The sequence below is a fragment of the Eleutherodactylus coqui genome, chromosome 6, assembly GCF_035609145.1.
Source record: "Eleutherodactylus coqui strain aEleCoq1 chromosome 6, aEleCoq1.hap1, whole genome shotgun sequence".
Taxonomy (NCBI): Eukaryota; Metazoa; Chordata; class Amphibia; order Anura; family Eleutherodactylidae; genus Eleutherodactylus; species Eleutherodactylus coqui.
The window spans coordinates 76,301,322-76,314,010 of record NC_089842.1 but is presented as its reverse complement, the minus strand read 5'-3'; the positions used below and the strand labels follow the sequence as shown (position 1 = coordinate 76,314,010).

General features: G+C 44.5%; 1 protein-coding gene across 1 annotated transcript; it reads left to right on the top strand.

The window, feature by feature from the left end:
- The first annotated feature begins 2,168 nt into the window (after positions 1-2,168).
- On the top strand, positions 2,169-11,976 carry APOA5 (apolipoprotein A5). The gene is made up of 4 exons (XM_066605607.1): positions 2,169-2,251; positions 4,923-5,017; positions 8,922-9,027; positions 10,224-11,976. The coding sequence occupies exons 2-4, from the start codon at positions 4,975-4,977 to the stop codon at positions 11,089-11,091; spliced, it is 1,017 nt and encodes a 338-aa protein (XP_066461704.1). The 5' UTR covers positions 2,169-2,251; positions 4,923-4,974; the 3' UTR covers positions 11,092-11,976.
- Positions 11,977-12,689: the final 713 nt, after the last annotated feature.

Sequence of the window (12,689 nt, the reverse complement as noted above, 5' to 3'; positions counted from 1 at the left end):
CGCTTCAAAGCCGCCGCGGGTTTTTCCGCGGGGTTCCCCCGGCGGAAATCTCGCGGTTTCGGCTGCGGCCAAACCGCAGGATTTCCGGCGGGAATACGCCCCGTGTGAACCCAGGCTTAGGGTGAACGCAGATGGCTGGGTCAGATCCCGCGGCTCACCTTCTCTGGTGTCTTCTCTCTGCTGTGCGATATGCCAGCTGGCCCACAGCCACACATAAGCAGAGCCGGCGAGTCAGCGGTGACATATCTGTGCAGGTCTCTGTGAGGCTCGCACAGAAATAGGACATGCCACGATTTGTTTACCGTGTGAATTTTCACACAGTCAAATCTTGGCTGTCTGCATAGAATTACATAAACCAATGCAATCCTATGGCAGCGTGCACGGGCGGAAATTCTGTGGGAAAGCTCGCTGTGGAATTTCCGCCCATGTGCATTCACCCTAAGGCCACCTGCACACGAATGGATTTGCACTGCGGAATCCGTGAGCAGAGTAAAAATCGCAGCACACTCTATTTTTTGCGGTGTCTGCACGGACGGCTTCCATTGAAGTCAGTGGAAGCCATCCAACACGTGGCCCACCCGCAATTGACATTGTGGATAGGTTGCGGGGACCAACGTCATCACCAAGCGATGGCACGGGAAAAACAAACATTTAACAAACAAATCTGTACTGCACATGTCTGACGGTGGCTCGGTGTGACCATCCACTGTACAGAAAAAGAAGATAAATGATAGGTACGTGTGGACGCCGGCCAGGCACAGGGTTGGATTCTGCTGCGGGATCCCACATGCGAAATCTGACCTGTTCGTGTGCAGACGGCCTAAGAATGCAACACAATGCATCAAAACACCACAAAACGTGGCATTTTTTACAAAAAAGACTAATTGTAAAACTACCCTAAGTGTGGCTTCAGAGAGACGTATTTGACGAAGTGACAGGTGGAGACGGGCGCAGATTGGATGGCTTCCATTGGCTCTAATAGAAGTTGTCCACACGGAAATCGCACTAAAATAGAACATGCTGCGATTTTCCCTCCACGAGCAGAAAAATTGCAAATGATTTCCGCTCGTGAACATGGAAAAGCGATTTTCTTTTGCATGTTATGGGGAGAATTTGCTGCGGAATCCAGAGGTGGGCGCCCAATCCGGATTCCGCAATGCAAATACGCCCATGTGCAGGCAGCTTAAGGCTGGGTTCACACAGGGCAGATTTGTTGCGGTTTTGCTGCGTTTTTTCCATTGCGGTTTTGCCGCAGAAGAACCGGTTATTTTTGTCTCGCAAATTTTCTTGTGGATTTTCCGCTTGGAAAATCCGCAAGCGTTTTTTTCCGCAGCGCTTTTTTACTTTTGCGGCGGATTTTGCTGCGTCCATAGAGGTCAATGGACAAAAAAGCGCTGCGGAAAAGTCAAAAGAATTGACATGCTGCATCTTGAAAAACCGCGCCGCAGTTGCATTTCCGCACTGCGGCAGTGCAGAAAAAATCCGTTCCGTGAGAACAGCGGTTTTGCCGCAGTGCGGATATGCAACGGCAAACCGCGGCAGAACCGCAGCAAATCCGCCCTGTGTGAACCCAGGCGAAGAGAAAATTTTCAGGTCAGTTTTCCAGCAGCTTTTCCCCCCCTTTTTCAACTTAAAATGCAACAAATGTATCAATTGTCATATGATATTGATATATTTGTCACGTCTTTACATAGCTCTTGAGATGTGGAGTGAGTTTGTACGCCACCCAGCTGCTGGAGGGAGAGTGCAACAAATTTTGTAACTTTTTAAAATGTCGCAATTCTTAAATGTCTAAAATCCACTCAAACCCCACCCTCTTTTCAGGACACTTTTTAAATGAGACGCAAGACTTGGAACACCTGTTCTTTATGGCACATTTTTATTCTTTACACCACATAAGGTGCACATGTGGTGGGAAATTTCTATTTCTTCTCAATAGATGAAGCTAAAATACAGTGCGATGTAATGTGAATATTATGATGCATAGGAGCTACTGCCTCCTTGTGGTCAATTTGTAACTTCTATCACAATAAGGACAGTCGTTTGTGTATTTCCAGTAAGTTCAGGCATGCTGACGACACCTCTTCGAAGGAACCCTTGTTCTGTTCGCACCACTGCTGAAGAGGCGGCACCAATTTGCTCACTCTTTACAAGTGCTTTAAAAAGTGAGTGGGAAAGCATGACGCCAATGAGATCTCTGATCCACTGCAAGATCAACCACTGACTGGGCAAGAATTTTACTGTACGACAGGTAAGGAAAGATAATATTTAATAACATTATCATCCAGTAGAAGGTAGTTACACAGGGTTAATATAGAGTGCTGCATGAATTCAATGACTTGGACGATCCACTAGGGGCATTTGTGCTTATTTTTTACTGAAGAGACGAGTATATAGATTTATATTAAATGGATATATTATATGGATAAATTTTAAAAACATTCTTCTGCCCAAAACGCATATATCGAAGACTTGCTTTATACTTTCAGCATCCGTCTGTGATTTTCTTTATTGGGAAGAGTCTTAGAGAGATGCTGAACCGTCATACATCACTGACCTAATCTCCCAAAATCTCCCCACACATAATCTCCAGTCCACATCCTGTCCTCTTCATACATCTCTGACCTAATCTGATGCTAGCGCTCTACACGTAATCTCCAGTCCACAACCTGTCCTCTTCATACATCTCTGACCTAATCTGATGCTTCCTACCCACACGTAATCTCCAATCTACAACCTGTTCTCTTCATACATCTTTTACCTAATCTGACCTAATCTGATGCTACCTCCCCACATGTAATCTCCAATCTACAATTTATCCCCTCCATACATCTCTGACCTAATATCCTGATACCTCACTGCACGTAATCTCCAATTTACAACCTGTTCTCTTCATACATCTCTTACCTAATCTGATGCTTCCTCCCCACACGTAATCTCCAATTCACAACCTCTACCCTTCATACATCTCTTACCTAATCTGATGCTTCCTCCCCACACGTAATCTCCAATTCACAAACTCTACCCTTCATACATCTCTTACCTAATCTGATGCTTCCTCCCCACACGTAATCCCCAATTCACAAACTCTACCCTTCATACATCTCTTACCTAATCTGATGCTTCCTCCCCACACGTAACCTCCAATTCACAAACTCTACCCTTCATACATCTCTTACCTAATCTGATGCTTCCTCCCCACACGTAATCCCCAATCCACAACCTCTACCCTTCATATATCTTTGACCTAATCTACCAATACCTACCCACATATAATTTCCAATTTTACTAAGACTTCCTCCTCTACTCTCCCTCGTTTATTTCTTACTCAATCATCTCCAAGATTTTTCCTGTGCGTCACCTATATTTTGGAACTCCCTATGCTAACACATCAGACTCTCCCCCACCTGGGAAAGCTTCAAATCCAATCTTTTTCTCCCTCAACATCGGTGTTAAGACGCCCCCAAACTCATTTGCCGATCATGGTGCAGTTTAACACAACCAGATGATTGAGCTAACAAAACGTCCTAAGTAAACTACGCATCGGTCTGGTGGGCGGGCCGGACCCTCTCTGCTAGCTGCAGGTTTTACCCAAGAGCCCTCCCCTTGCTTCACCTACAGGCGATGTGCATGACGTATAGAGAGCTGCAAAATCTCATACTTTGTACCATAATTTAGCTGACTGGCGCATGCACTGATCATCTGTCCCATTCGTGGGCAGATTTGCTGTGTACATCTGCGCATACACTAGTCAGCTAAATCCTGTTGCAAACGTGAAACTTTGCAGAGCAGAGGGGATGACGCTTGATCCTTCATCCATGTCGTAGGGGAAGAGGGGGGTGGACTTCTGGTCAAAACCTGCAGCTACCAGAGACATAATTTACATGCGGTGTGGGAAACTTTTAACCAGTGATTATGGCAAACTAAGTTTGAGAAGAGGTGCTGGTCCTAATTGTAGAGCTGTGCTTGGTTTACTTGCCTAAAAAGTGACGACCGATTCCTTTTAAAAGGTGGTTAAGGGCTATCCCTCTTTTACGAATAATAATATGTTTAACAGTCATTTGTACCTTTATAGTATCAGTAACATTCACAGTACACACTCATATGACTTGCATACTACACCGTTTACCTGAAAATAAGACATACCCTGAAAATAAGACATAGCATGATTTTCCAGAATTTTTGAGGATGCAAAATGATTTTTCAGGCTTTTTGAGGATGCTTGAAATATAAGCCCTACTCCAAAATTAAGCCCCGCTAACAGTTAATTTAAAAAGTCAATTTAAATAGTGTCTAGGCAGCTATTAGAGATGAGCGAGCATACTCGGAAAAGCACTACTCGCTCGAGTAATTTGCTTCATCCGAGTATCGCTGTGCTCGTCCCTGAAGATTCGGGTGCCGCTGCGGCTGACAGGTGAGTCGCAGCGGGGAGCGGGCGAGAGCGGGCGGGAGAGAGGGAGAGAACGATCTTACCTCCGTTCCTCCCCGCTCTCCCCTGCAGCTCCCCGCTCCGTGCCGGCACCCGAATCTTCAGGGACGAGCACAGCGATATTTGGATAAAGCACATTACTCGAGCGAGTAGTGCTTTTCCGAGAACGCTCGCTCATCTCTAGCAGCTATACATGTAAAAAAGTTAAACCATTTTGGACAAAAACTAATATAAGACACTGTCTTATTTTTGGGGGAAACACGGTAATATCAAATCTATAGTAAAGATGCCCATATAGAAAAATATGCAGAAACCTTTACTTTTTAGATGGAATATAAGGGCCCCTCTAGTCCAAACATTATATATGTTACCTTTTATATGACAGATAGATATGACTTTATGACCTTGAGATTGCTTGGGTTACATTATTTTGCATTGATTGGCACATATATACTCATATAATATATTCTAATAAGCATCATCTTTATTCAAGGTTTCTACATTTTGAATACTTAAAAACTGAGATTTCAGCCTGCAGCACTCAAATGGGGAGTGGGGAGGTCTTGTGTCTGTTCCTGATCTTAGCTGGTAAGTAGTCAAATCACCAGCAAATTTTAAGAATATGGCTTATCCATTTTACCGAAATGTAGCTATATAAGTGTACTAGAGCAGTGGTTCTAAACCTGGGTTCGATCAAACCCCAGGGGTTCGGTGAGTCAATCTCAGGGGTTCGGCAGAGATCAAGACACACACAGAGAGTCATATCCAGCATGGATGAGACGCTCAAGTTCATTGTTGCGACAAGAGATGTCAATGATGAATACCTCACCGAAACCATTGAAGTTCAGCAGAGTCAGGTTCAACAGCAACTCTTCAGAACAACGGCGCTCTGAGTGGTTTGGTTTCCCCAAATGGTAGTGTACCCTCTTATTGCTAAGAAAGCCCTTGAGATACTCAGACCGTTTGTTACAATGTATCTTTGCAGCAATCCTTTTCAAGAACGGTGGACATAAAAATGAAGAAAAGGAACAGACTTTGTTGTAAAAATGACATGAGAGTGGTGCTTGCCAAGGTGCTATACATATGAAAATGGGGGTTTAAAGAGTACCTGCACTTTCAGAAAACATTTAACAAGTCGTAGACGTAGAGACATGTCAAAAGTATTGATCAGTGGAAGCCCTGGGAAAGTCCTCTAGCCCTGCTCCCTATCTAACAGAGATCCCCTGTAACTCCACCCCCCACCCCGCTCTCTCACTGCAATGAGGAATTTCACAGCTCCTTCGCGATCTTCTCCCATTGATTTCAATGGGGTCGGCGCTGCTTCTGCCAGCCCCATTGCAAACAATGGGTGATATCTCAGATTTTTTTAAAGCAACTTGCAGTGAGTAAAAACATCGCAAATGAGAATGAAACCATTGAAAATCATTGGTTTTAAAATCATGCGTTTTCACTCGCTCTCTTATAGCTGGAACATCTTATCGCAAGCGGGGAACAGCCCTCATAGAGGTCTATAGGAAGCTACAGTGCATGTGAACAACGGAATGATCAGTGAACGAAATTTCAGCAATCTACCTGCTTGTATAAATTCTTCACATGAGCGAACTCTGTCATGGTTCGCTCGTGTGCATGATTAATCACTCCGCAAAAGGAGCCTAAATTAATTACAAACTAGCACAGAGGGAGAGAAGACCCTGCCTGCTCATGAGGGCTTTCAGTCTACAAGGAAAGGAGACACTAGCCTAGGGTAGAAGTTGCTGATGTGGTGGTGGCAGTAGGACTACTGCAGGCTGTAGGATTTTTTGAAGAGATAGGTTTCCGGGTTCTTTTTGAATCCTGTGGTAGCGAGTTCCAGAGTATAGGTGAAGCATAAGGGAAATCTTGGAGACGATTATGTGAGGAGCAAACTAGGGGAGAGCAGAGGATCGTAGATTATGTGTAGGGAGCTATCGGCAAATTAGTTCATAGATGTATGGACGGGACAGGTTGTGAATTGGAGATAATTACTCAGATATAATCAGGAAGTTAGCCCGAAATTGTATGAAGGAAACAGGATGTTCACCACAGATTATGTGTGGGGAGGTATCAGAATATTAGCACAGAGATACATGGAGGGGATACGCTGTGGATAGCTTTGTACGTCATTGATAATATCATTGACTGGATTCTCTTTACCATGGGTCCCCAACCACCGGTCTGCGGCCCAGGACTGGGCCGTTGTTTTTTTTTTGCCGGTCCACAGCGCCGCCCTTCCCCCTCTAACATACAGGCACTTTTGATCTTGACCAATCCCGTGGCCGCTTCAGTAGTGCTCTGCACTCTCACACTAACCTGCTAGGCTTGGGCCGTCGCCTCTCTGCTGGTGTGGAAGCAGTGTGCCGCAACCATTCACAAGGCATCCTCCTTTTGAACAAGCTAGTGCTGAGGACTACGGCCTAAACTGAAAGCAGAGCGACCAGCGGGCAAGTAGGAGGGAGGGCTGCCTCTGTGCTAGCAGCAGCCGCACCGGTTACCAGAAGACCTGCACCATCTCTAATCCCTATTAGGAGCTCCAAGGTAATCCTGCCACATTCCTGACCAAAGCCCCGCGCCTGCCCCACCCCCACCCTGCGGGGCCATGGAAAAATGGTCTTGCTTGAAGCCGGTCCCTGGTGCAAAAAAGGTTGGGGACCACTGCTCTGGACAATGGGCAGCCATTTAAGGGAATGACAGAGTGGAGAGGCAGTGGAATAACAGGGGAGAGGTAAATTAGTTGGGCAGCAGATTTTTGGGTAGATTGGAGGGGCGCACGAGTTTTGGGACTAGAGGCCACAGAGAAGGATGTTGCAGTAGTTTAGGCACAAGATGACGAGGGCATGTATTAGTATTTTTGTTGATACAAGGTTGAGAAAAGATCATATCCAAGAAATGTTTTGGAGTTGGAAGCAGCAGGAGGTGGCTAAGGCTTGCATACTGTTTAAAGGCGAAATCAGAGTCAAATGTTACACTAAGACAGCAGATTTGCGGAACTGGTGAAAGTATGGAGCTACTGATTGTGATTTACAGGTTTGGTGGCGTATTGAGTGAGATTGGGTAGAGATGAAGAGTTCAGTTTTCTCCATGTTGCCCATTAGAAAGTGCTTGATAAAGGCTCACGCAGGGCCAAAACGTCGCCATCTGTGCTTTTATGGAGATTCAGTAAGGAAGGCACCACATGGTGCTGTATGCCTTTTAAAGAATTCCTGGCATACTGCTCCATCACTCTTTTTCTGGACATAGTAGATGGTTTAGCCACAAGAGGACATTTTACCGTATATCACCAGCATTCTCCACTGAATATCATGCATGTGCCATTGACTTGTATCAGCTGGGTATGCCAGTGCAGCAAAGTGTATTTTACTCTGGCCTCAGCCCTGTACTGCACATGCACCGGATTACACGGGACTGAGAGGATTCTCAGAGCATCATTCTCCCTCTGTGCTCTCTGAAGGAAAGAGTACGGTGGTGAAACCAGACATACTACACCCCGCTACACTGAGTGTGCCCAGCTATTACACAGTCATCATCACATGCATTAGATTTTATAGAGGATGCTAATGTTTAGTGGCCAGAAGGATGTCAATCAAGCAAGAAGAGGTGGGGTTGGAGTCTGGACTACATGACTTTTCCTGATCTGGACTCCGCCCATATAGCTCTTTAATAGTAAATTACATAAAGTGCACAATATATTAAAAATTTATTTTGGTTTAATCGGATTTAGCATACCGCACAGCTTACTATTGTTTCAGCTGTATCCTGCTCCCTGATGACAGGCTGGGTATGAAGAACAGAACTGTCCAGCTGTGTCCTCCATGTATAACAGCCGGACACTCTGTGCAGAAAACACCTGGATGCAGAAGACAAGCGAGGCCAGCTGGATGCAGAGAATAAGCGGCCCCACACTTGTCCTCTGCACCCTCTGCTGGGAGCGCTCGGCTGTATGACAGTCGGGCACTCCCAGCGGGGAACAGCTGGATGCAGAGAACAAGCGGCCCCACGCTTGTCCTCCGCATCCTCCGCTGGGAGCGCTCGGCCATATGACAGCCAGCCCCACACTTGTCCTCTGCACCCTCTGCTGGGAGCGCTCGGCTGTATGACAGCCGGGCACTTCCAGCGGGGAACAGCTGGATACAGAGATCAAGCAGCCCCACGCTTGTCCTCCGCATCCTCCGCTGGGAGCACTCGGCTGTATGACAGCCAGCCCTCCGCTTGTCCTCTGCATCCTCCGCTGGGAGCGCAAGGTGATCGCTCAACGTTCGAGCGATCACCTTGCGTTTAAATGACACAACGATTATCACCCAAAAGACATCTTATGAGCGATAATCATTATGTCTAAGGGATAAAACAATCTGACAGGTTTCATTGAAGTAGGCTATTTATTGGGGGAAGAGGGGGGTATCCTTATGGTTTACATATTTAAAATGTTTAAACTTATATTTCAAAAGTTGACTTCTTAATATGTCTTCTATCTTGGCAGGCTGTCAGGCGACTTATACTAGAAGTGGGTTCTGGGATTATTTCAGCCAATTGGCTACTGAAAAGACTGAATGGAGTCTTCATAAGAATCCAGCAACAGACGTCAGGTGGGTTTATCTAAGCAAATCTGTAAAGAATATGGCAAGAAATTGACCCATGCATATATACAATGAAGCTGAGTGATGTTCGTGGTCACATGCCGCTGAAAAGTCAGTCATTTTATGAACAAACGAACAGACAGGATGGGATGAGGGTGGAGCCAATGGGGGAAGGGCTTAAGGAAATCACCAGAATGAGCCTTGAGAAACTAAAGACTGCATTGTAAGCTAAAGGTATAAATTAATTTCCATTGCTTGTAACTTGACTCCTGTAGAAATTTTGCAATGTACAGTATTTACCATATTAGTATGAATTGTCAACTTTCAGAGTTGGTTACATGGTACTTCTGTCTTGTATATTGGCTTCTTCGACTGACCTCCCATCCATTGGCTTCCTGAGCTCTCTCCTGGTTCCATCCATATGGTGGTGGTGACATCAGCCAGGATGTAAATTACATGGGAACAGGGAAAGGACCGAATTCCACAGACAAGATCTGCAATGCATTGGATGGGCAATCTAAGTAGGAAGGAGAGGAGGCAGGCGTTTTTTGCCATGGCAGACAGGCCAATTAAGGTAACATTGGCAAGAACCGGAAATTGCTGTGGCCAGAAGTCATGAATGCAAACAATGCTGTTGCACAGCAGTGAATTCAGTGTGAGCAAAGACAAGACATTTAAGGTATCTCGGGATGTAGTGGTTGGATCATGCAGTGTAGGGGCATATTTTTTAACTGTTCCTTGTGATGGGAAAACTCCCTTAACCCTTTGCAATTCAATTTCGGATTCACAGTTTTCTAGGGGGCTTTCTCTTTTTGCCATTATACAATGGCGCCATCTGCTGGCCTGAGCCAGTACTGCAGTATGTGACATGCCGGAGAGGCTCCAACAACAAAGCAGCCAGCAACATATAGTAAGAATACCCTGCTGGACATCTTCCAACATCGGAGCTGCACAGGCTTCAATCAGAATGTAGGAAGATGTCAGACAGTGGATTGGAAAGGGTTAACAGTAAAGAGATATCGAAAGCATTTTCTATTGTTTGTTGTAAAGTGCATTCTTTAAGTGTTAATTTAAATTTTTTTACTATACATGTAATGCATTACGTGTCAAGTTAATGTTTTGTACATCTGTAATTTATGGTGATGTAAATATACAAAATATCACATTTGTATTAATTTTTTTTTTTTCCTCAACGTGGGTTTTAGAGACCGGTTTCAAAATGGATTAAGCTATGTAGGTAATATCTTTAGTCCGTTGAAGAGTGGACTCCAAAAGCGCTTGTATGAAGACTCAGATGGACTGCGCAAGCTAATACGCAGGGAACTGCAGGAGATCCAGAGAAATATTTACCCTTATATAGATGAAGTGCACCAGAAGATAGGCAAAAATCTTGAACAAGTACAAAACCGCCTGCAGCCTTACACCGATGAACTGAAGGATCGAATGAGTAAAGGAGCAAAGGAGCTTGTCGAACAGTTTAGCCTGAGCAAGGATCATATAAGTAATGTGGTACCACACAAGCTAGCCGAAAACATTCAAGGCCAAATCATTCTGCAAACAGACAAGGTACGAAAAGTACTTCTTCCGATGGGTGAGAGACTGTTGGCAGAGATCCATCATGCCGTTGAAGAACTTCATGAAAACCTATCTGGTCACTCTCTTACCTCCCAGGAAAAATTAACCGCTCAGGTGCAAGAACTTTCTCGTAAATTGACTCAGAATGCAAACAATTTGCATGAGAAGATCCATAAAAACTTGAATGCACTGAAAGAACAACTTATGACTTATCCCCAAAATTTTAAGGAAAGGTTTCCAGACAGTCAGCCCAGCAAACCTGTAGCGCCTTATGTCGAAGAGATGGCCGCCCAGGTGCAGAGAGAAGTAGAAGAGTTTCACAGGAATACCCAGCAGCAGATTGAACACTTTACTCGTACGATTAACATGGAAATGGAGGAGATGAAATACAAGTTGTCTCCTGCTACATCAGACTTACATGACACTGTTACTTCCATAGAGGAAATGCAAGAGAAACTGGAGTCGTTGTGGACAGAGATATCCCAAAACTTAAAATAATCCTGCATGAATTTAGGGTTTACTAATGACAAGCTGCAAATTAAACGGCGCACTGTGCCTTTAAATGGTACTAAATATCTGAAAGCACTTATTTTAAATGTTCACTTGGACTTTTATATACTGTATATATAGTGCCATTTATATATAAATATATAATTATACGATATGTGGGACATCTTCAGCTCGGAAAAGCCCAACTTTGGTCAATTTTGTTCTTTATTATATCAGAGAGGTTTTTCCAAAAAGTTCAGAAATGTCCTAGAAGGTAATCGGGACATTAGAACTGGATTGTATTGTGAGCCTCCATGGGCGGCGGAACCTGCAAAGTGATCAGAGTTATTTAAAGAGGACTTGTCAGTAAGAGGCTTGACGGGGCTAGCTGCATAGCTCTGCAGCCGCGGCTTTGCCAACTCTATCCTTGCTTTTTTTCATACTGACTTCCATTGACCCATAAGGGCTCCTCTTAGGTTCGGCTCCCAATGCTCTGAATGCGTTGAGTAGACAGCCCCTACCGCTCAATCACAATGGGTTACATCAGACTGTGACTGAAGTATGACTTTACCCACTGAGAGTGAGAAGAGTGGACTGCCATTGAGAGTATCAGGAGCTGGACCTACGAAGAGTCCATCTGGGCCAACGGAGGTGAGAATGGGCAAAATAAATGAGGATAAAGCCAATGGCCACGGCTGCCGAGCCACGCAGACAACCCTGCTGATGCTATCCAATCACAGGTCATCTTTAAAGCAGACAGCCCTTTAAATTGTAATATCCTTGTTAATAAAGGATTTTTTTCTGGTTTGTTCTCACGGTATCCAACCTGACATTTTATTTTGTGACTTTCGGAAGAAAATTGAGTCCCCGCTGTATAAATGATCAAAATCTAAAACTGGCAGGTGTAAATTTCTGCTGCTCGTTTCGCTATTTCCTGGTGTAAAACTTAATAAATCTGCTGATACAATGGTGGCCCAGTGCCCTTACATAAAACCTTGCATTTTCTTGTCATTTTCCAAAAATTGGCAACAATAGTGAAAAGTTGAAAAACTCTCTAAAACTAGTGCAGCTCGCTCGATAAATGCCTCCATAGTGTCTATACATAGGCCTGAGACAAAGCAGTGTTCTGAGCCCCCCACTGCCTAATTAACAAATAAGAAAAACATTAACATGAATTTTCTGACAAAATTTTAAAAAGAAGCATTTGCCTGGGTTTCAGACACCCCAATACAATCTACGGCTAAATTCATGCGAAGGGGAATCTCACAAAACTCAAATGAATCTGAACTCCATTCTTTTGAATGGGCTTATTCATATGAGCAATTTGTTTTTTTTGCCGCGATGCTGCAAGGATACAAACGGCAGCATGTTCTATCTTTTGGCGTTTCCTCGGAACGCCTTACCCATGGTTTTCAATGGGATCTTTAAAGACATTGCATGGCACTCGCATGCTGTGTGATGTGTATGCGAGTGTGATGTTTTGCTGCTGAAATCAATAGGAAACACTTGCAATCTTCTGACGAGCGTGAAACACACAACTGAGGATGACTATTTTACAGAAGTTGCCTTGCGCCGCTGTGAAAAACGCACATTGGCAAGCCGAGTTA